Below are 23,009 nucleotides of genomic sequence, written 5' to 3' on the forward strand. Positions count from 1 at the left end.
AAAGCTGTTTCATGGGAAGCTAATGAGCTACTTCTCCGCTTGTTACAGGGATAATTAGCATGCCCTGGATTAAGGTTCAATTACAGAAATGACAACCAATTAAATTACCAAATATAAATGAACTGTTTTAATTGTAATGGATAGAAAAAAGAAGCATAGAGCACTGCCATTAGGACTTTTTTCTCAAATGATGGTGTTAGCAGCACTCTTTCATAGAAATGAACCACTTGTGTTTGCTTCTTTTCAAACTCAGATGTTGACATGATGAATTCTGAGATACTGTGTTTGTTCTGTCTCCAACTCCCTATTTTGTCCTTCTCTTCTCCTCTCGTGCTGCCATTGAATGACAAGGACAACATTTAGCTGCTATAACATCCTGGGACCCCTCAACCACCACTCTGTCTGCTCACATTCCATTAGTAACCCCTTTTGGTGGGTAGCCTGTCGGTTAGCTTGGAGCCTCAGAGCACCTAACCCACCCACTGTTGTTGTCGTCTCACCCAGCCTTCGTGTCAGATAACACACATTAAGCTTTAGTCCGTTCTCCAAGCTGCACAATGACCACCGTGCTTTCTGTTGTGTAGCACTGCTGTCGTCCATGTGTGCACAGCTTTTATTAATCATGATAAAGACATTTTTTTTTCTTTGTTTCTCTTACTGATTTTATTTAACCCGTTTTTTTATTATTATTTTTGCTTCATCAGATTTTGGCTATTCGTTACCAGGTAGAGTGGAGACAAAACATTATTTTCTTCTGTTCTGTGGGACTACAATAGCATTCATATTCGAACCAGCAGTGGAACTTTAGAAAATGTAATTTTTATCTTAGCATAAAAACAAAACATATTTTCTCTTGATGTGGTCTGAGCTGTGATCACAAGCCAAATACTGAAACCTCCAATCGGCAACAGGCTGAGTCTCAATTTGGAATCTGAAATCTGCATTGGCCAGGAAAAGTCTCACCAGCGCATCTCCAGTGGCGATGAGCGCCGTATGTAATATTTTTGAATACAGATGTATAATTATACAGCAACTTTGTAGTTACTGGCACTTCTAGTACAAATGTGTAAGAGGTTTTAAATAAATATTTTATGAGTAATCTCACACTGAATGTTTTCAATAATATAACCTCTAACTTAATTGAATTTATTCGGAAATGGGGGGAAAAAACACAATTAGAAATAATTAGATTTATGTATTAGAAGTGTCGCTTCTAAGAATCCCTTTTAAAATAAACATTACTGAAGCACATTTTTAAAATATTTCTTTAAACTTTTATTAAATTTTTTAGACTATTTTTTTATTATTAAAATGTATATAAAAAAATAAACTCTTGAATTATCTGGATTTTTTTTTTTTTTATCAGTGGAATTGGGAAAATAAATTGTACTTGAAGACAGGGAGGCATAAAAAGACATGCTGGCTTTTATTTATTTATTTATTTTTGGAGCCCATGAAAAGTGATGCATGAGCTTTTCTATACGTCTGCATTTAAGCAGCCTAACAAATTAACTGCTGCTTCTAATCCATACACAACAGGCATGGGACGGTGTGCTAACCTTGAGTAAAAATTGCACAGTATATACGCAGCAAGTTATAATTAAAATGTGCAGATATAGAATTAAATTACAAGTAAATTTGGTTATTGTGTAAAATATTCTACCTTTTTTCTTTCCTCCTGTGTTTTCTACAAAGCAAGTAAAACGAGCTGCAAATTAGCTTGTTAATTAAATCAAACTATCTGCTTGGATAGCCAGCCTGCAGTGGGCTGATTAATAAGCATGCAGGTCATGGCTCGTCAGCTATAGCCTTGGTAACAGCGAAATCGTAATACAATTGGTGCCAGTATCAGCCAGCTGACTGGCAGTGCGCAGCACTGCGGAAATGGCAGCACTGCATTCAGCTGAGCATCATGAGCGATTTAGAGGTTTGAACACCGTGACCTTTTGAAATCTTGGTCACCAGTAACCGACCCATGCCTAATACAGTTAAATAATTCACTTTTATGTATTACTAACACCTTTAATCTAAATTAAAATCATATTAGTTTATATTAATAGCTATCTTTGTGTCGTTACGGTTTTATGTTTTCTTTCTTAGACTTGTGATTTATTATCAGTGCTTAAATTTTGTTCTCTTTAGTTTTCTTGGGGGGGGATGGCAGGAGGGGAAGACATTTTAAAGTTTTTTTTTTTTTTTTTTAAAGTTTAACATTTTTAAAATACGTTGTCTTTTCTCTGTCACCTACAACCCAGCAGCTGCTCGCAGCCGTAGCCGTACCAACATAGCCCAGGAGGGGGAGGCAGAGGCCAGCTCCCAGGAGTCCCTGCAGGAGTTGATGCCAGAGGAGGTGCTAGTAATTTCACTCGGAACTGGCCCTCAAACTGTCCCTGGGATGATGTCAGAGAATGAGGTAATGGGACTTGAATTAATGTACTCATTTGGAGGGGGAGATGATGATGTGATAAATTCAGCCCAATATTATTTCCTGTCACTGAAGGGGAGTGAGATCTCTCATCGTCTCTACTATGCATTTTACATTCCCAACAAAGGAAAGGCAAAGAAATGGAATATGTTCGTTGTGGAAAACTAATTCTCTGCTCCAAATGAAATTTGAACTGCTGTCGTTGAATTGGGTAACCCTTCCCCCCCCTCTAACCAGAAGGACTCTTGTCAAAGCAGGATCAGAGAGCTGGTTTCTATGAGCTGTCTGTTTATCCTTCCTCTTCTCTGCAGGTTTTAAACTTGCAGATGGCTGATGGGCCCCAGGGGGACGGCCCGGCTGACGACACTAAGCTGCATGGTAAACCAGACAAAACCCTGCGCTTCTCGCTGTGCAGTGACAACTTGGAAGGAATCTCAGAGGGTCAGTCTGCAGCCTGAGGTCAAACAGTTAACGCATGGCGAAACACAACTGGTTGACTTTTTTGTGTATTTTTACAAGAGGGAAGTAAAATATTTTTCCTCTTTTCATGCATAGATGAATAATAAAAACAAACAAATAGAGCCAGTATTCCAGTTTGATAAATAAGGTCACAGCATTTCGCTTCTGTTGATTCATTGGTATTTATTTATTGATCTGTTTACCAATCTAAGGACCATCCAATCGTTCCAACTCTGTGTCCTCTCTGGACCTGGAGGGAGAGTCCGTTTCCGAGTTGGGAGCCGGACCATCAGGGAGCAACGGTGTAGAAGCGCTGCAGCTCTTGGAGCACGAACAGGGTGTGTGCTTGCACCTCTAAACGTTGCTGAAGTATTTAGCATGATGCGTGCACAATTATCCACAAAATGGGCCGGCTCAGTCTGAATCTGTGACGATCTGTCTCCTTCAGCTACCACACAGGACAACCTGGATGACAAACTGCGCAAATTTGAGATCAGAGACATGATGGGTCTGACAGATGACCGTGACATCTCCGAGACGGTCAGTGAAACCTGGAGCACCGACGTCCTTGGCAGCGACTTTGACCCAAATATGGATGAAGATCGACTGCTGGAAATAGCAGGTGCAGAACCTCCTTGTGCTCTTCATATGTGTGTAGACTTTCACTCTGTGCATCAAAAGGTAATTAATGAACGTACACAAGTCATTTGTTTACTGAACACAGAGACAGTCTGTATTTATGGAAATGGAGAGAAATGTCATCACCTTGTGGCATTTGGGTGAAACAGCATCCAAAAGCAAGTTTTTACGTCTTAGCCCACTGCTGCGAAATGTAGAACACAGTTAGTTCATTTCAAAAAGAGAAGCTTGGATTTTATTGAAATTCATCACAAAGTGATCCATTTCAAGCATTTATTTCTGCCAGTTGTTGCTTACAGATATTGAAAAAAAAATGGCTTCTGTAAAAATTAGAATATGCAATGAGACTTTTTTCTGCTTCATGGAAACGTTTGTCTATGTACAATATGTGCACTCAGGTTTTGATCAGGCCTCCGTCTGCATAAATGAGTGGGATAGCGTCAAGCAACCGGAGGCTCTGCTGGGATCTTGAGAAAACCAAACTGTTTCTTTAGCAGCTTTCAAGCTTGCCTGCATTGTTGGCTGCCGTGTGTCTCATCTTCCTCTTGCTGATACTTTGGTTTACTATGATCATTGCACCAGGTAGTGACACTTTTCCAAGTGCTGGCAGGTGCCAAGTCCTGCTGGAAAATGAAATCAGCATCTCAATAAAGGTTGTCAGCTGACATAAGCATGAACTGGTGTGCTGCCCTGACTTTGAACTTGTCTCTCATATTCATCACTGAGTGTGGAAACTTCACACTGGATCTCACACAACTTGGATTCTGTGCTCCTCCATGCTTTTTCCTTTTAAAATAAAATGCTACTGTTACTTTTATTTGAAAAATGTTACTTTGGTCTCTTTTGGGACAGTGCATTTGCTTATTTTGCTTATCATGTACAAAGACGATCTTCTCGAGGCTTATATAGTCACCTTTTTTTTACCACATTTGTCCTTCCACTAAACTTTTAATCAAGATTCTTGTATACAGCACTCTGTGAATGTGCAAGCAATGAGCTTTTGTAGTTTACCCTGCTTTTGGGTGTCAACTACTGTTAGTTTGACAAATGTCAAGTCAGCAGTGATTGAAAACAAACATTAATTTCTTATTGTTCTCGTGTAATCTAATTATCAAAGAAACTTTTTTTTTTTTTACTTTAAGTTCTAACCATCATTCAAATGATCATAAATAGTGTAGTATCTGCTGAATCTATATGACATAAGTTTTACATTTCAAATTTAATCAATAAAATAACATTCTTTCTTTAGTATAATTGAATTTGAGATTAAAAGAGTGGCTTGTTGCCGTTTCTAGAGAAATAATGCAGCTATGTGATTTAAAGTGATTATTTCCAAGGATGTAATGGATAGAGCATTCTTTAAACAAGGCTAAAATTGTGATGGGAACACTGAGGTTATGAGCTTAAAATGTTTATTTACAGCCCAACCAGAAAGGATCTTTGAGCGTCTGTGTTACCGAGACCCTCACCGTTTTTTTTTTTTTTTTTTTTTGTCAGTACTCTTTCCCCCAGCTTATTTCTCCTCCTCTCTCTTCGCTGACATTCACTCAGTCCCCGCAGTCTTATTGACCTTGGTTCCTTCTCATTTGCATCCACCATTTTTCATTCTTCGGAATATGGCGTTGGGGGACTTTTCCATCATTAAGTGAATTTACAGCGATTTCCTTATGTGTTTTCTCCAAGGGATTGGGTTATGAGATGCACATTAAATATCCATTAATACCTCATTATCCCTCTGATAAGATTACCATGATAATGAGGCAGAAATTCTAATTGTTTCACTTCTTGTTGTGCCACTCATTTAATCATCCACCTGAAAGACAAGTACTCTGCGCCCCTACCTTGAAGACTGTAAACATGGACAGCGGGATGGAGCGCTCCCACTGTCAGTGAGAGGCCTGTCCCTGCCAAAAAGCAGCACACTCTGTTGCCTGGGTGCCGGCATGTGTGTGCGCTCAGTGTTTATGCATGTGCCGTGATGTGGAAGCTTCACTAACCAGGGAGCGCACCTACCGCACAGGTTGACTTTTTGGTCATGAGCCGTGGACACCGACTCCCACTCACACCTGCTTGCCCAGCTCCCCCCTCCCTTCCTCCTCTGCATTTTTCCGCCTTGTTAAGTCACGGCTTCCCAAATGGAGATAGAGGGACTTTCTAGGAGGATGGACAAAGCAGTAATTTGGTTGTGAATTATGCCGCACTTAATCAGCAGCTCTAAGTCGTGGCCCCGGAGGCCAGTATGGGATGAGATGTTCCTATTAACCTCTGACCCTTGGCACAGTGGTGCATCCACTTGTGTGTCCCAGTAAAGCATATGACACCTTAGTGTATCTATGTGCAACTCTGTGTCAGTCCTTTGATCAGTCATGTTTTTGCTTATCATAAACCATTGTGCTGTTCAGTTTAAATTAGCTTCAAGCTTTTTCAAATTAAGGCCTTAAATGTCTTAAATTCTTTCTTTTTTCAAAGTTGGCCTTAAATACCTCAGGCACACGTCCTAAATTTTGTTGCACAGAACTATTTAATCTTATATTCTGTGTTGTTCTCGCGGGACTTCAAAATTATGCAAAACTTTGAGTCGTGTGCAGACATCTGCACTTAGTTCTGTGACTCAAGGCTGTTGCGGCTACAGCTAACTACCTGCTAATATACCCTGCCAGGGTAAATCTAGCTAGCTTATGTTGATTATAATTTATGCAAATTTATCTGCAGTTGTCTGGATGACATTCATTGTAGCCATTGGTTAACATTTGTTGCCAACTGGTACGATTTATTTATTTTCGATTTTCTTTTGTCCGTTTCTATAGTACTACAGGCCTTAAATTTAATTCACAATGGCCTTAAAAAGTCTTGAATTTGAGTTGGTGAAACCTGCAGGACCCTGTAAAAGTTATTCATCAATTGATAGAATAGTTTACTTTTTATAATATAGGATGAGACAAACAAAAAGCATTTTCAATTTTAATGTTTGTTATACATGATTAAGACATTACAATTACAGTTATTAGTCCCCTGTGCATTCCCTTTAAGGATAAATTAATAGAAAGCATTTATTTTTTATTTACACTTTACTCTTTTCAAGTAATCGGAGTGTGTTTTTTTTTTTTTTTTTTATCTTATGTTTACTACATAATCCATGTCATTCTGGCTCCCGTACAAATATGACCTGACAAAGAGCGCCACTGTCATTAGCTACAGGCTGGACGAGGAGGATCCATATCCAAAGTCCCACAGACAATGAGCAGGATGCCACAGAGGTTAACAAATGGCTCCAATGCTCACTGTTGGAGAACTGCTGCAAAGAGTGGTATCTTTTGGTCAGCGATTCTCTATAGCAACCATTAGACGCAATCTACATATCTACTGGCTGTTTGGTAGACTTTCCTGGCCTACCATCATTAATATAAATGTGGAACATGCTGAACTCTAATGGGACTTTAACTTTCTGCAAAGAACCGCCACTGAATATGTTTACCGAAGTTGAATATTCAATTTTTCACTTCAAGATTTACTGCAACAAACTACGTATTTACAGTCTTTTTCTATCCGCATCTGTAGTTGCCTTTTAATAAAGTAAACACGTCTGCAAGTCTGACCACTGTTGCAAGTTGCTGCTGGGTCAGCGTTTTTATTTCCCCCCCAGACAGTGTAGCTGCTCTGTGCCGATTCAGGACGTTAACCCTTTGTCTCGTGCTCTCAGGGGCAGCGGCGGAGAACATGCTCGGCAGCCTGCTGTGCCTTCCCGGCTCCAGCTCGGTTCTGCTGGACCCCTACGGCTCCACCATGTCAGAGACCACGAGCGAGGCCTGGAGCGTGGAGGTCCTTCCGAGTGACTCAGGTGGGAGCAAAAGGTTGATTCTGGACTGGCTCCAGTGTCGTGTATCGTTCTGCAACTTAAATGACAGCCTCAGATGTGCATTTGAACACGTGTTTATGTGTGTATATATTTATGTTTCTTCAGTACAGTGGGGGGAATACCAGGTGTGTTTTCCGTCGCATTCCACACTAAGAACGTATGCGCACATCTGTCATCGGATTTCTGTACACTTGCCTGTCTTTCAGGGCAGCTCTGCTTGTGCCAGTAAAAGGCAGCTAAGGGTTTCCTTAGAGGGACCACCAGGTGCGTTTGCACCTGTGACGGCAGCGGGGAGGGAAGCACAAGGACAGCAGCTGTCCTCAGTTTACAGTCAGCCTATAGACTGTCAGTTCTTTATCTGGACAGACTTGCCAAGCTGCTGCTTTAAGACCCAAGTTTGTGAATTTCCTTCTGAAACATCAGCACTCATCGCAGCTTTCTCGCATCCATATGAACCACATTAAAGTTCTTGTCTTATATCAATTAGAGATGCCGTGTCTGACTTCCCTTTTTTGAAAACGAGTGCTTTGTGGAAATCAATAGAGAGCTTTAACGGTCTTAAGTGTTTCTTTGAAAAGCTTGGGCCTGTGTTAATTAAAGCAGTGCAGTATTTCAATATGTGCACTGCAACAAAAATGACATGCATGAGTGTCTTGATTGCCTTTTTTTTTTTTTGTTCCATTTGTTGCCCCCGTTCTGCTCGGTAATGGTGTGAAATCGTGCTCAGTTCGAGCACAGTGCTTGTTTCATGGCTAGGCAGCAGAAAACTACACTCTAAAGAGCACTTCAGCAACGCATTATTACTAACGAGCGTGCAAACGAGCACTGCTGCTAGAAGAAAGCCTCTGGGTCGGGCCCAACAGCACCACAGGGTAGCAAAAAAATTGGACGCGGTTGCTTTATTGTTTAGATTGGCACTTATAAGGCTAATAATGATGTAGGCCGTGTTATGTTTTTCATATGTACACTTTTGCTTCCCTGATAATCATAACAAAGTGAGTGAATGATTTTAAAAATGCCTATGTATGAGTTACAGTGGTATTTATGGGGCTTGTGTAAAAATACAGATTTTTGTTGTTTCTAAGGGTTCTTGTGAGTTATTTCTAAAGAGTTGAATTTGTCTTTATTGCAAGCGAGGGAAAAGTTCAAGAGTTTTCCATCAGCCAGCTCACTGGCAGTGCTCAATCAGTGAGGGAAGGAGCATGACAGGGCTGAGTGATGTGGCTAAAAGATAAAATGTTTGATTTTATTTTATTTTATTTCAGTCATCCCCTCTGTGAGTTGTATGACAGAGTTTTAGGACCAGGCTATGAACATTTTTGTTTAATGATGAAATTAGTTATAATATTTCCAGATTAAAGATGCAATTTTATTAGAGCGTTTTAAAATTGAGGAAAAAGTTGAGAACAATTTCTGATTTCCCAAAAATACAATCTTCCAAACCAAAAATTTGATTAATCGATACAATCAATTTATTGCCCAGCATTAGGGCATCTCTTTTTTTTTTTTTTTTTTTTTTTTTTTGTACATTTTTTCTTTTGGAATACTAACCATGAAAAAAATATCTAAAAATAAAATCTTTTTGTTCTTGGTTTGTCTGCAGAAGCCCCAGACCTGAAGCAGGAGGAGCGTCTGCAGGAGCTGGAGAGTTGCTCTGGCGTTGGCAGCACCTCGGATGACACCGAGGTCAGAGAAGTCAGCTCGAGACCCAGCACACCAGGCCTCAGTGTTGTCTCAGGTATATATGTAGTAAAAACAACAACAACAAAAGACTGCTTTGTTTGTTTCTGTGTCCTAAAAACTTTGAGTCCTCTTTCAGTGTTTGACTCTGTAGTTTTTGTTTTTTTTTTGTCCTTTGGAAAGATATTAATCGAACTGTTTTGGTGTGTTTGGGTAGAAACAGAAGACCTCTCTTTCCCAGGCTCTTTGTTTCAGAGCGGTCATGTTGCTGGGAGGGTAGTTAACCTGCATAGTTGCATTGGTGTGTGACCTTTTCCTGAGTGACACAGGGGTTAATGCTGGTCGTTTCGTCCGTGGGCTCAGGTGGACGTGGAGTTTGGAAGTACATGAAGTAGTATTCTAGATTAAGAAGCCAGCGGTGACATTCCTGGCTCAGCTCACGGGAGGAAAGTCCCACAGGGTCCTGCCGATGGATAGTCCACTTCTGATGATCATTCTTACCCGTGTCTTTCCCTTAACCCATGGGAGCTTACGCTACCAATTTAAAGTTCCCACTGGATTCCCACCTGAGAGAGAGACAATACAGCAAAGTCTAAAGACAAAAATATCCTCTTTTGTTTTAAAAACCGTTGCACATGCACTTTTCTTTTCTCTTTTTTTTTTTTGATTGGTGCCAAGTTAAAACATCTGCAGAGGTGATATTGAATTTGCTTTTGACCTCAAAAGAACTGTTCACTTTGTGCATGTTCACTACAGGTATCAGTGCGACCTCGGAAGACATCCCAAACAAGATCGAGGACCTGCGGTCAGAGTGTAGCTCAGATTTTGGCGGGAAGGACTCCGTGACCAGTCCTGATGGCGAGGAGTCGGGTCATGGTAGGAGATTTTTTTTTTATATATATTTTTTTCCCTCTGCTGTTTACATGGTCTAATCCACATTAACTGGATCCTTTTTACTGAAACTGCTACCACTTCCATACTTGCCACACAACTAAACGACTGCTTTTCTCCCTATATTCATTTTTTTCAGAACTTATTATATTGTATTACATTTTTTTTTATATTTCTACTATTGCATTCTATTAAAAATGAAAGTGGATGGTAATCAGGAATGAAGATATTTACATATGTATAAGTGTTTTGAGTTCTGCTCTTGAGTCAGAAATTTTATTTATTTTTTTAATATAATAAGAGATGCCTGGAGAAAAAGAGTAAGTGGCTGCAGTAAACAGATTTTCAGTTTCACCAGCCCTTACTGATGATTGATGATTGGCGACCCCTAAATCTAATCAGGTTCTGATTCTAAGCACTAATGAGTCACAATAACAGTAACACTCTTCAGTGTGGAGGTTGTTACTGACCAAAGATAACCAAAATCTGCCCACTATCATGAACAGTTGGATAGTTAGAAAGTTGTTTTTTTGACAAAATTTTCTATGGAGGTAAATCTACTGTTCATTCAGGCTTTATAACACAATTGGCTAAATTGTATATACATTACATTACCCCTTTAACCTCATGGCTAACCCTGTGCATCATCACTACAGTTAATTCATTCATCCTTAGGAACACTGTTAATTGCTTCGTTGTTTTCACCTGTCTGCAGGAGCCCACCATCTGACATCTCCGCCTTCACAGGCCGATTCTTTGCTCGCCATGTTTGATCCGCTCTCCTCTGGTGAAGGTAATTTTCAATTCCACAATATTTTGTGGGACTTCAGAGCTAGACATATGAGCATGGATCATGCTTGAATCATGCAAAACTAAAATTATAAGAACATAAAGGGAAATGCCCTTTTTTTTTCCAGCTAATTTAGTGTTACAAAATATTTGGTTCTAGCTTCTGTTCAGTTTTTTTTTGTGGAGCAGGAAAATGTTTGAGAGGACCGGTAGTGTCTGTGTCTCTACGGCAAGGTGAGGGGATGACAGGTTGAGAGACCTCACCCCAGGCTCTCTGGCACTGTCCCCTTGTCCCACTGTGCTTATGGCACGAGGCTGCCATTGGAAGCTTTTCAGGAGAGAGTCTACCCTTGGAACAGGTGGCCTACCTCCACCTAGGGCTCATCTCCCACCAACATCTCTCTTTAGCTCTCTCTCCCCCACACACAGAGTTTTTTTCTGCTGATTACGTTTCAAATGGTCTCTCTAGAAACGTAAAATGGTTTGATACAGAGAAGAAGTACCATTTCATAAATATGTTTGGACTTTTTATAGTCAAACATAATACACATCTGAAAAAAGTTTTAGGAAACTGGTCAGTTACTCTGAAAATAGAGATAAGTTACTGAACACTGCTACATATTGCTACTAGATTGCTAAAGTTTGATGGATTTCCTCACTCCTTTTCTTCCTTATTGTTTTAGGCTCCTCCACAGGGACAATAGTTCGGCCCAAAGTGCACTACGCCAGGCCCACTCACCCTCCCCCTGACCCTCCCATCCCTGAAGCCAGTGCCATGGGCCCAGACATACGGCACTCCATTTGCACAGCTCAGTGCTTGGCCCAGGCTGAGCTTGAGCAATCAAAGCAGCGCCATTCCTTCCCCGACAGACTGGTCCGCAGTCGCAGTTCTGACATCGTGTGCCCGGGCCGCCGGCCCACAAGCGACCCCGGCCTTAACAGGCGGGTGGCGGTTGAAGAGCGTGACCCTCCCGGGGCCTTCGCCGCCGGACCTTCCTCGTCGCCGAGCAAGGACTCCCTGAAAGGAGAGGTAACGAGTTCTGTTTTATTTACACCATCGATTAGTGACTGTCGTGATCTGTGTTTAAATGCTCATAAAGCAGACGTTTGTCTTTTTTTAGATATTGACACTTGTCTTCAAATGTACAAAATATACAATACCTAAAATAGTACACTCAATATTAAACTGGTTAATTCAATATACTAATTGGACTGACAGTGCAACTGAGCTGCTGGACTGATTCCAATCAGTTGAATTACAAAAACAATATTTAGTCATGTTCTCGTTGAACTGTTTAAGTCAAGCCAAGTCCTGTTGGAAAACAAAATCAGCATCTTCATGTATTTCATGTAATTGTCAAAATTACATGAAATAAAGCCTTGGATTATTTCACTTTACGTGTAATAATTTTATGAGTTTTGCGTTTTGAAGTCATTGACAAAAAATATAAAACACTTTCACATATTCAAAATATTTAAGTTGAAACTGTAAATGGTTCTTTTTGTCAAAAAAAAAAAAAAGTGTTTGCTTGTATATATTTTAATGGGATTTTATGCAGTAGGTCTGGGAGAAAATAGAAAAAAAAATTCTTTCTCTGAAATTAAGAAGTAACTTCCTATGAAACGGAAACACTAAAGAAGTTATTTTAAAACCTTAGTTATTTGGGCAATTGGAGTTATTGCCGACATGTATGAAGGAGAAGCTGTCGCATATCAGACATGTGGCCCTTTAAATACACTATTTCCTGATTTTAATGTCTAAACCTCTGTTCAAAGATGGAAGACAGAAAAGACAGCGACGACGAGAAATCTGATCGCAACAGACCGTGGTGGAAGAAACGTTTTGTGTCAGCCATTCCCAAAGGTAAGGAAATGGATGCATTGTCTTCATATATTTTTTCTCTTTTGCTAATTACATTGCAAATTACAAATTAAATTAAAATTAAATTTTTATGATTTTCACTTGTTTGTTTGTTTGTTGTTGTTTTTGGGCTTGGTAGAAAGATTCTCCAAATAACTACTGACAGGAAAAATCACACTTTAAAGAGCAAAGCAAAACCAATTTATAACACGGGGAAAAGAATGATTATGTGTGATCTCTGCTCTATCGCTGATGGAATTCCATTTGGAAAATAATGTTTCATGTTGTTTGAAGTTACCGCTGAGACACGTCCGGTTGTTTTCCTCACAGGTCTCTCAGCTGCAGATTTATATAGACTTTTCAAAGCTGATCAGTCTCCAGAGGAGCTTTAACTGTGTAGATGGTGTGGTTGTAGCCCTCCCAGCAGCGCTGTCAGCCAGCAGCTAATGGTCATTAGATAGACCCTCTCTGTTGTCAGCACCGACAGATGATGCATCTCTTGCTGCTGTTCTAATCTATAACCATTTCTCAAACTTCTGTCTGCAAAAAAAAAAAAAAAAAAATCCTGCAGAATCATATTTAATTGTAGAAAAAGGAATTGCGAAGCCTAAAGCAAGCATGTCTCCAAACCACCGCAGTGTATTTTTTTGTTTTTTTGTTTTGTCTCATATGCCCTACATGGTGAGGCTCAGTCTGTAGTCCCCGCAGAGCGGCAGCGTGTGCTTGAAAGGCCAACCTTGTCTGTTGTGTTCCTCACAGTGCTGTATTGGACGGCTGAGAGTGACGTCCCAGGTAAACGCTTCCATGCTGTCGTCACCGTGCTAGCTGTTGGCGCCGAAGCCGACGGCTGCGCGCCACGCTGCTTCATAGATGTCACCTTAGAGCTGTAGAGCTGTGATGTGACGTGGTGTAGGCTGAGTTCACGCAGTCACGCTCCTCCTCCGTGCATCCGGTTTTATCCAACCCCCTCTTCTATTTTTATGCTAGCGTCATTCATCGTACGATCAAAAGCATGTTTTCCTTTTGTTGCCTCGGAGGAGGCCTTTGTAACTCTTGCTTGTCCATTTGGCACCACTTTCAATAGGATGGACATCAGTAGGAGTTTTTGCTTTTTATTCACAGTTTATGAATCATGGTGGACCTTTGTGGAATTCTGCTTACATGCCAAAGGTCTAATTCTAGATGCCCATATATTTTTTTGGCTTTGTTTAATTTTGGTCACATATTTTATTTTTTTTTTAAATATGCAGTTGCTACAGTTTTGCTCAGAGTTTACATACGCTCACCACTGGAATGAATGAGATAGTTTTAGCTATTTATTTGTAATGTTCCCTTTTCAGAAAGGATGATTTTTTTCCCCCCTACATGTCCTATCTCTGCATTTCAGGCCTGCCATATAGCGAGACTGGATGCCTGCATGTTCAGGGCAGTTTTACGCTGCAACAAGGAAGAGTTGACATTTTACATGCATACGCTTGGATTAATATTTGGATAAATGTCCTTTATCCTGCCTGAGTGACCACTTTTTTTTTTATAGCTATCAGCAAAGTCTTGACAAAATTTTAGCTCAATGCTCTTCATTACAAAGAGATTGCAATTATTTAAAAAATTTGGGCCACTATTGCTATCCAGTATTAATATTGTTGCTATGGCCAATAACTGATATTTACCAATATTATTTATGTTTCACCTTCAAAAAAAAGGGCCTGATTTCACTACAGCTTCAGTTAAATTCCACAAAATCCTGCACGGCATCACTATCATGTCACAAGACCAAACAAATACCACATTGTCAACATTCTCCGTCCCTCTGGAGAAACAACAAGATGGAAATAAATATCAGTTGTTAATATTAGCCCAGTTTTATTTATCAGACCAACATCAATATGTAAAAATATATCATATATGCTTATACCAATGTTAGTTCCAATACATTGTTCACACCTATTTATGTTGGTTGAATTTTGCCTAAAAGAACAGTTTAAAATGCATCAGTAAATTGATCCCTCATTCTGGTTATGGGTGCATGTTAACCTCTGAGTGGAACTCGGTGAGAATTTTCATCTCAAAACATCCCATAAAGTAACAAAATTTTACCGAAGTGGCCATGAGGTGGTGATGACTACTCGGCCTGTGGGGAGGTAACAGTGTTGTCACTCTTCACGCGTCTCTCCTCCACAGCGCCGATGACGGCGTTCAGGAAGAAGGACAAACATGAGAAGGAAGATGCTGCACAGGAGCGTGTCCCACAAGGTCAGTACTGGGTTCTTTTCTTTTTTTATATATATATATATATATATATATATATATCTGTATGTATGTCTGAAACTCTTCCTCCGTGACGGGTTTTGTTGTCGTGCTGCTTGATTGTTGCCGTGCGGTTTGTCAGATGACCCAGTGCCAAGACAGAACACTCAAGTCCAGGCAGCAGAGGACATCCTGGACAAGTACAGGAACATCAAGAGGACCAGCCCGAGTGATGGAGCCACCGGAGGAGCCTCTTATGATGGATCAGGAGGTCGGCAGAGAAAACTGATACGTGTGTTCAAGGCACATGATGGCTCTAGTTATGGTAATTGACTTTAATGGTGTATTTTTTCAGAGCTGTGTGTGGAGGATAATGTGAATGACCCTCCCAGAGAAGACGCTCTGCAAAACATCTCTGCAGATGATCTGCCAGACTCAGCCAGCCAGACGGCACAGCAGCACGATTCCAAATTTTCTTTCAGGTGAGACATTCAAAATGGTGCTTTAAGAAAAGACCCCGAACTTTACAAACAGTTGCTCAATTCGCCTTTTCTGACGTTTGATTGGACCTTTTCCTGCAGCGACGCAAAGAAGAAGCTGAGGTTGGCTTTGTGCTCTGCAGACTCTGTAGCTCTCCCCATCATGGCACCAACAACAACGCGTAACGGACTGCCTGATCACATGGATCCTGAAGGTGGGAGAGATTTAGTCCAGTGCAGTGATTCACACCTCATTATATGTCACAAATAGATTATAAAAGCACATATCGATTAGAAATCATTTTAAAATACAAATGCGATCTGGTTGTTTCTGTAGATAGAAACGCACTGGCAACAATACACATTCTGTTCCAAAGCAAAACATGTTCAGAGTTTGCACAAATAGATATGTGGTTGTTTGCAGACTTCAGTATTAACTGCATGAACTGAAAAAAATCTTGAAAATGTGGCTTTTCTGTGAGTCACTGAATTGATATTTGACTGCTTAACAACTATTTGTAAAAACTGGACATGTATAGATGTATTCCAGCCCAGGGGGATTGTATTACATTTTACTGTTCCTGCTAAGATTTGGGCACGTTTGATTGACTCTACAAGTTTTCTACTGGGTTAAGGTTTGCAGATTGGTCTGACAGCTCTTTAATGTATGTCCTCTTGGACTGGACCCAAAGTGCTGCTCACTTGTTGGTGTTTGACTTGCTCTTGAGTTTAAAACATCGTGGTCACTTCAGTTATTTTGATGTTTTCAAATTGATCCACGGTCCCCTGTATGCAGTCAATTGACCTGACAGCATATTGTATGGGAGGAAACCCCCTGTTATGATACCCGAACCAACACCAGACTTTACAGTAGCTACTTCCCAATAGTTTTGATTCACATAAGCCTCATCTTACTGTGACAGTGCTCATAAGTAACCATTGACCTTCTCCAATCAGCCTCAAACTGATTGTTATGTTTACATTTAATTTTCTGTTTTCATCGAGACTTTTTGGTTTTATTTTCCCTTTTGCAGCATTTGTGGTCTTTTTAGCTGAGCAGCCAATCATTTTCTGCGCTGGAACAGGGAAGGAGTGCACTGTGACTATTACTCCTACTGAATTATTTGGCATACTTCTTCCAAAAATGGTGATTGAGCTGTTTAGTGATGATGGACTGCTACTAGTTTGAGCACAACAGTGCAGAATAAGTTTTACAACTTCCTAAAAGCGTATATATCTTTGTCCCTAATGCCCGTTAGAAACTAAGTGTAAGCCTAAAATTTTGGCACACATCCCTGTTGCTCAAAGTGTCCTTTAGCAAAATAGCAAGTTTGCACAACCTCCAGACTCTGACCTTACTGTGAAAGCTTGGGACAAGCTTTAAAGAAAATGTTCCTGCTATGCATTAAACCATATTGCATGTGTCAACACATAATGTCTCTGGTGCTTGCAAAAGCATGAAGCTTTGCAAACAGGAACCTTTCAGTGCTTTCTTCAGTAGATACTATGAAGTTAAATTTGGACGAAATGGCAAAGTGTTACCCAGGTCTTTTTATGGGTTGTTTGATTCTACAAATTCGTACTACATGCGGTGTTAGGTTTCCTTTCAATGAACCAACGACTTCACATTTGCAGGATGACCACCATCTGCCTGTTTAAGGACACAGGTGTTGCTGAGTGACTTAGTTCAGTTTAAATAAACTTCATGTCTCCTGAAGGTAGAAGAATGCTGATCCTTTCTTAGCAGGTTGTTTTATCGATCCTTTTTCTATCGTCCCGTTTCTCTCAGACAATGAGATCGTCTGCTTCCTGAAGGTCCAGCTGGCAGAGGCCATCAACCTTCAGGATAAGAACCAGATGGCCCAGATTCAGGAGACCACACGCTGCGTCAGCCGTTTCGACGTGCGCACCTGCAGGAAGCTGCTTGCCGCCATCGCGGAAGATTACAGGTAACTCAGAACTCCTTTAGAGATCAGGCCACTCAACTCACGTCGGTCTGTAATTAATATTTTGTTGGTTTTTGCGTAGTCCCTTGAACTTTGTCATGTTACTACAAAATGCGGGGTTATTTGAAGAGCCAGCATGTGGGACATTCTAATAAGCGGTAATTTTTGTGTTCTCTTCAGGAAGCGGGCTCCGTACATAGCCTATCTAACCCGGTGCCGCCAGGGTCTGCAGACATCTCAGGCCCACTTGGAGCGGCTCCTGCAGAGGGTGCTGAGAGACAAGGAGGTGGCAAACCGCTATTTCACCACCGTCTGCGTTCGCCTCCTCCTCGAACATATGGAGACAAAGATGCTTGAGTTCATTAAAGGTATTTTTTTTTTTTTTTTACCGTCCTCTATGTAGCTAAACCCAGGCTGAGCATATTGACTTGCCAGCCTTCAGAGGAGAGATTCTGACAATCTCACCAGGGTATTTTCTAACACTTTTTGACATGCTATTCATGATTTACAACGCCTTTTCTCTATATTGCTTGTCAGTCACAACTCTAAAACAAATTGCACTGATTGAATGTTTTAAATCCAAAGTCCTACTTTATTAGTGTTTATATTCAAGTGATTTCCTGTAACTCTTCACGTCGTTTCAAGGCACGTTTTGGCACACGAGCATTGGTTGTTGTTCCTGTGCTTGCCTCAAGCTTTCCAGGGGTGCACGGCAGCCGATGACAAGACTGCAGCAGTGGAGGATTTTCTGCGCTACTTGTACGGTGCCATGGCCCGTGATGCCATTTGGCAGTATGCAAGCGAGGACCAGCTGCAGGACGCCCAGATGGCTATCGAGCGCAGCGTTATGAACCGCATCTTCAAACTGGCCTTCTACCCCAATCAGGATGGAGATATTCTCAGAGACCAGTGAGTGGCTCGTTGCGCTTGCCGTGCCAAGTAATCTTCTGATATGTGTAATATGTGAACTCCACATGTGCCATGCTGGTCTCAAATGGTGTTGTTTTTGTTGCACGCAGGCTGTTCCATGAACACATCCAGCGGCTTTCAAAAGTTGTGACGGCAAATCACAAGGCTCTGCAGATCCCAGAGGTATTATCTTGATGACTTTCCGCCCCTCCCGATGCATTCATAAAGAACAGGAGCTACTGCTGCTGTTCAAGGAATTAAACTATCATTGAAAAGTAAATTTATTTAATCAGTCATTTTGAAAAAATTCAAAGAATCATTACATGTGGAGTGATACATTTGTCATCTTTAATTCTGGCAATTTTGGAAATTATGGCTTCCTGCTAATTAAAACCAAAAACCTTTCTAGAAAAATCATAATATTACGTAACACCAGTAGTAAAATAATTTCTATTTCTATTTGTATTATGACCTGCGCCGTCATAAAGAATACTGCTGAACTGACAGCTCTACACTGACTTATTGCTAAAGAATGCTTGAATAGAAAGTTGAGTAGAAGGAGAAAGTGTAGCAGGTTAAATGCACGAGCAACAAAGAACCCCCAGTTTTGACAGGAATCCCATTCAAGACATGAAGAGGTGTGGAATACAGCTACATATGAAATTATCTAAATGTATTCTTGGAAAGTTAGGTGGAAGGAAAACATACTTGAAAATGTGTTTCATCATTTTTTAATGATGATTGAAATATATATAGTCTAATATTTGATTTTCCGACATCTTCAATTTTTAGTTTTCATTATCACCCAGCCATCCAAATTACTTGACTGTGTCACTCGGTGTGTAATGCACCTACATAATCTGTGTGCTTCACTTTTTAAAATCAGTTGCAAAAAGAAACATTCCCTCTTCAGTGATATTCTAATTTACTGAGCCGCACCTGTCGACAGAGTCCAGTGTTGCATTAACCTGTCCTGGCTGCAGGTTTACCTTAAAGAGGCCCCCTGGCCTTCAGCTCAGGCTGAGATCAGGACCATCAACGCTTACAAGACCCCACGAGACAAAGTCCAGTGCATACTGCGTATGTGCTCTACCATCATGAATCTGCTGAGTCTAGCCAACGAGGACTCGGTGCCGGGAGCAGACGACTTCGTCCCAGTCCTCGTCTTCGTCCTCATAAGAGTAAGTTTTTTTTTTTTTTCCTCCTCCACTTGTTCCGTCTGACATTGGGCTGAGTTTGAGCTATCTGTTAAACTTCACTGTTTTCTTGTCAGTGAAGATTAAGAATGATCATCTCGGAAAAATTCTCTCTCTCTGTTTTTGACTGCGATTGCAGCACACTGTTAGAAACCCGCATGTGTGCGTTATTATTTTTTGTTGACACGTTTCTGATTATAATCCGCGCGCTGTTGCTCGAGCCTCTTCCGCTCTCTTAATGTGGGCCCGTCCCCTCGTTCCCTCCCCCTCCAGGCAAACCCGCCCTGCCTGCTGTCCACCGTTCAGTACATCAATAATTTCTACGCCAGCCGGCTGAGTGGGGAGGAGTGCTATTGGTGGATGCAGTTCACCGCTGCAGTGGAATTCATTAAGACCATCGACGATCGCAAGTGAAGCAGAACAGCCACCTGTACGGGCAGACTGCGGGGGAAGGAGCCGGGAGACTGGGAGACTTCCCAACCAACTGCTCCCTCTGCACAGCTTTGGAAATCCTGGCTCTCGGCCCTGCTCCGAATTTGTATAGCTTGTACATAGCCAGAGACGTTGAGAGATAACAAAATATATATTACTGTACGTATGTGGAGAAATCCAGATTTTAGCCACGGCGAGGGGGGGGGCGCAAAATTTGGCAACAAAAACGCTGAATCTGATTAAAAATTTTTTCCTTGTATTCTTTTAGGGGTTTTTTTTTTTTTTTTTTTTTTTGTCTTTTGGTGAGCGGGGATCTGTTAGAAATTTTATTGTATTCACAACTGATAATATGAGGTTAAATCAATGTAAAAATATAATCTTATCTAAAGGGACCAGACTTCCTAGGTGACGATCGCTGTTTTGTTTTTCACCCAGGTTTGAGGGATGGGCCTCCAAATTAATGTCTCTGTAATGTTTATTAATTGCATTTCGTCGCAGGGTGGGGGAAGGGGAGGGGGGGATTCACAGTTATAGCTGCTGATGGGAAACGGTGAGATCAGTCCGCATTTAACCATACTCTCATAAAGTTTTAAACAGTCGGGCAGCTTATTTCAAGAATTGTTTACTTCAATCTTTTCCCAAACTTTCACTAATTCGAACAGACGGGGCCTACATATGTGTAACAACTTCAAGGTATTTATAGTTGTCGCTCTATTTAATGCTTTATCTAACTTTAAGAAAAGAAAAAAAATAACAATGCATATCATGTCTGAGGTTACAATAAACTTGTTTGAAACGCTTGAGACAGGAAGGCACCTTAGCAGGGCGATTAATATGTACAGGGTTAACTCATGCACAGAGCAACAGTGGCATTTATGGATATATTGAAATAGTGCCTTTGATGTGGGGTGCTCTGTACAGGTTTTTCCATTTGTTAATCCAAAATAGGCACTGTCCCCCCATCCACATGCACACTCCATTGAAAACCCCTTTATGTCCCTCTGCTGGAACACGGGCATCGCCACACTTCTTACGTCACGGCTCAGACATGTCTTTTTTTTTTGTTTAAAGCACCTGAGCGGGAACAAAACAAAACAACAACAACAAACAAACAAAAAATCCCAACCTACCTCAGAGTTGTACCCAATGAGCCTAAAATCAGATTAATTGTCCTGCATTAATTGACAAAAGAGTGCTGGATCACCTTTACACTGGTTTAAAGAAAAAAAAAAGATGAATATAGAAGAGAAGTTGAATATTTAATTGAACTACTGTGATATCTGTTGTGCCATCGTCTCTCTTTTATCAAAGCAGCCTTTTTTTTTTGGTTGATGGCATTGTAGTAAGTTTTGTAATGTTATACCTGAGATTCCCACGTTTCCATGTGGAAACCGTTTTGGCCGTCTACCTCCTTATGAGTTCGACAAAAGGGACTTGTATTTATGTGTGCTTGTTTCTTTTCTTTTTTTTTTCGTCTTCCCCAGTTACAGTGCATTGTGATGGCTCAGTATCATTGTTTTTATTTTCCTCGTTTTGGTATAAGCATGCCATTAACTATCCAAAAATTACTTTTTTTTTTTTTTTCCTTCCCCTTTAAATCCTGCTTCATTTTTCTGCACGGCTGTGCCACATGTATTATAGTTTCCAACGATCCATTTCTTTTCGCAGTTAATGACCTGCCAGCACAACACACAATACGATAAAGATCCAAAAACAAGAAAACAATCAACACTATTGACTCGTTACTGACTTTTGATGCTAAAGTGATTGGTGTAGGTGTGAGAGGCTTGTGCGACCTGTTGACCCTCTGCCTCCTCTTGCATGAAGTCATCGGATGGTCTGCGCATCCTCAGCCGTTCATAAACCGTAGAATAGGATTAGTGCCACAGACCTGCAGCTGAACCTGCAAGAGGATGCGAAGCTTTCTTTTCGTGTCAGCGATACATGCATATCAGAAAAACGGTATATTTTGCACAAAACATGTTTTCCTGGAAGATTCGACAGGGAGCAGTGCATTTTATTTTATTTTTTATTTTTTGCCTTTAACCCTCAACGCAACTAATGTGATTAAAATGAATAGCAATGTTACAGCATCTCACTGATTTCTGTTTCAAGCTGATGAACAAATAATGGGCAACTTCACAGCCCAGCTTTCTGTTTTCTTTCTTTCCTTCCCCCTCTTTTCTTAACACGCGTCTGCAACAGCACACAAGCAGGTTCTCTGCGTATGCGCGGTGCACTTCCTCGCAGTCAGAGTAATGAATCCGATGAGAAAACCACGCACTGGAAAATCAAGTTGCAGGTTGCATCTATACTACTTAGCTTTATGTGATGTCACTTTAATTGGGGAATACATACTCCACAGATCGGATCAAATTACTCGGACCCGGCCTTGTGTCAGCGTGTCCTCAGCCAGCCAATTGCAGCAACAGTACTCATGGAGAAAACAATTTATTGTGCAAAAAAAAAAAAGAAAAACTTTCTGCAAATGAAATTGAAGTCTTCATTGAAAGCAACCAAACAGTCTAAAGAGTTCGTGTCAGAGCTCTCCTCCTCCGCTCCCTGAACCACTGAGAGTTTTAAATTTTGCATCCGATTTGTAAATTCATTTGTAAGCTTGCACAACTCTGACATGCGGGAAAGGCCGGTTTGTCTTTACTGTGATTAATGCATTATGTAATTCTTTAAAAATAAATAAAAGCTGCAGACATTTTCCTCCCCCTTTCTTTTCTCCTTTTTTTTCCCTCAACAGCTACAAAAAGAAAAGAAGAAAAAAAACACCCATTATAAATGAACAATAAAGCTTGATCACTTTGAAGCTCCTCGGATAGTCAGAGCTGTATCTAGTGATTCGCACAATAGCTGCAACAGGTTATAAAAAACAATGCACAGAATATAATTGTTGGTGGGAACAACAGAGGTGCATTATCCACAAACAGCAACGTCTCTGCAAACATTTCATTACTGCTGAGTGGAGTTTCAGTGGATTGTAATTGGAGGTGCCCCCTCCCCGCCCTCTCGTCTAAAAGCCCTCCTTCCTTCACTGACTGCCTTCTCTAATCCCCTTCTTTTCACCATCATAAACTTGTTCGTGGGGTGCTTTGTGTCCCCTGATGATATCTCTTAATTGTTCATTTAAATTCAAATATTGGTGAGTAAAGTTAATTAGCAGCATAAGCCAGTGGCAAGATGGGATCTTT

The 23,009-nt window shown here is 40.8% G+C and overlaps 1 protein-coding gene across 7 annotated transcripts in view; it reads left to right on the plus strand.

Moving 5' to 3' along the window:
- gapvd1 (GTPase activating protein and VPS9 domains 1) overlaps positions 1-22,517 on the plus strand; it is a 34,485-nt gene extending 11,968 nt beyond the window's left edge. Inside the window, exons 8-29 of one of the 7 annotated variants that reach the window (XM_016678268.1) lie at positions 352-432; positions 2,256-2,413; positions 2,737-2,866; positions 3,097-3,222; positions 3,333-3,506; positions 7,224-7,361; positions 8,983-9,117; positions 9,816-9,935; positions 10,666-10,743; positions 11,423-11,769; positions 12,516-12,603; positions 13,360-13,392; positions 14,782-14,853; positions 14,990-15,118; positions 15,203-15,329; positions 15,429-15,541; positions 17,116-17,275; positions 17,453-17,640; positions 17,968-18,181; positions 18,292-18,364; positions 19,165-19,362; positions 19,651-22,517. In XM_016678268.1, coding sequence (XP_016533754.1) covers positions 352-432; positions 2,256-2,413; positions 2,737-2,866; positions 3,097-3,222; positions 3,333-3,506; positions 7,224-7,361; positions 8,983-9,117; positions 9,816-9,935; positions 10,666-10,743; positions 11,423-11,769; positions 12,516-12,603; positions 13,360-13,392; positions 14,782-14,853; positions 14,990-15,118; positions 15,203-15,329; positions 15,429-15,541; positions 17,116-17,275; positions 17,453-17,640; positions 17,968-18,181; positions 18,292-18,364; positions 19,165-19,362; positions 19,651-19,791 — 3,023 coding nt within the window. In that variant the 3' untranslated portion in view covers positions 19,792-22,517. The remainder of the gene's footprint in view (positions 1-351; positions 433-2,255; positions 2,414-2,736; positions 2,867-3,096; positions 3,223-3,332; positions 3,507-7,223; positions 7,362-8,982; positions 9,118-9,815; positions 9,936-10,665; positions 10,744-11,422; positions 11,770-12,515; positions 12,604-13,359; positions 13,393-14,781; positions 14,854-14,989; positions 15,119-15,202; positions 15,330-15,428; positions 15,542-17,115; positions 17,276-17,452; positions 17,641-17,967; positions 18,182-18,291; positions 18,365-19,164; positions 19,363-19,650) is intronic. The other 6 variants (XM_016678272.1, XM_016678275.1, XM_016678279.1 and 3 more) reach the window with 6 other exon arrangements.
- The last annotated feature ends 492 nt before the right edge of the window (positions 22,518-23,009 follow it).

This window comes from Poecilia formosa, unplaced genomic scaffold (genome assembly GCF_000485575.1).
Source record: "Poecilia formosa unplaced genomic scaffold, Poecilia_formosa-5.1.2 Scaffold5, whole genome shotgun sequence".
Lineage (NCBI taxonomy): Eukaryota > Metazoa > Chordata > Actinopteri > Cyprinodontiformes > Poeciliidae > Poecilia > Poecilia formosa.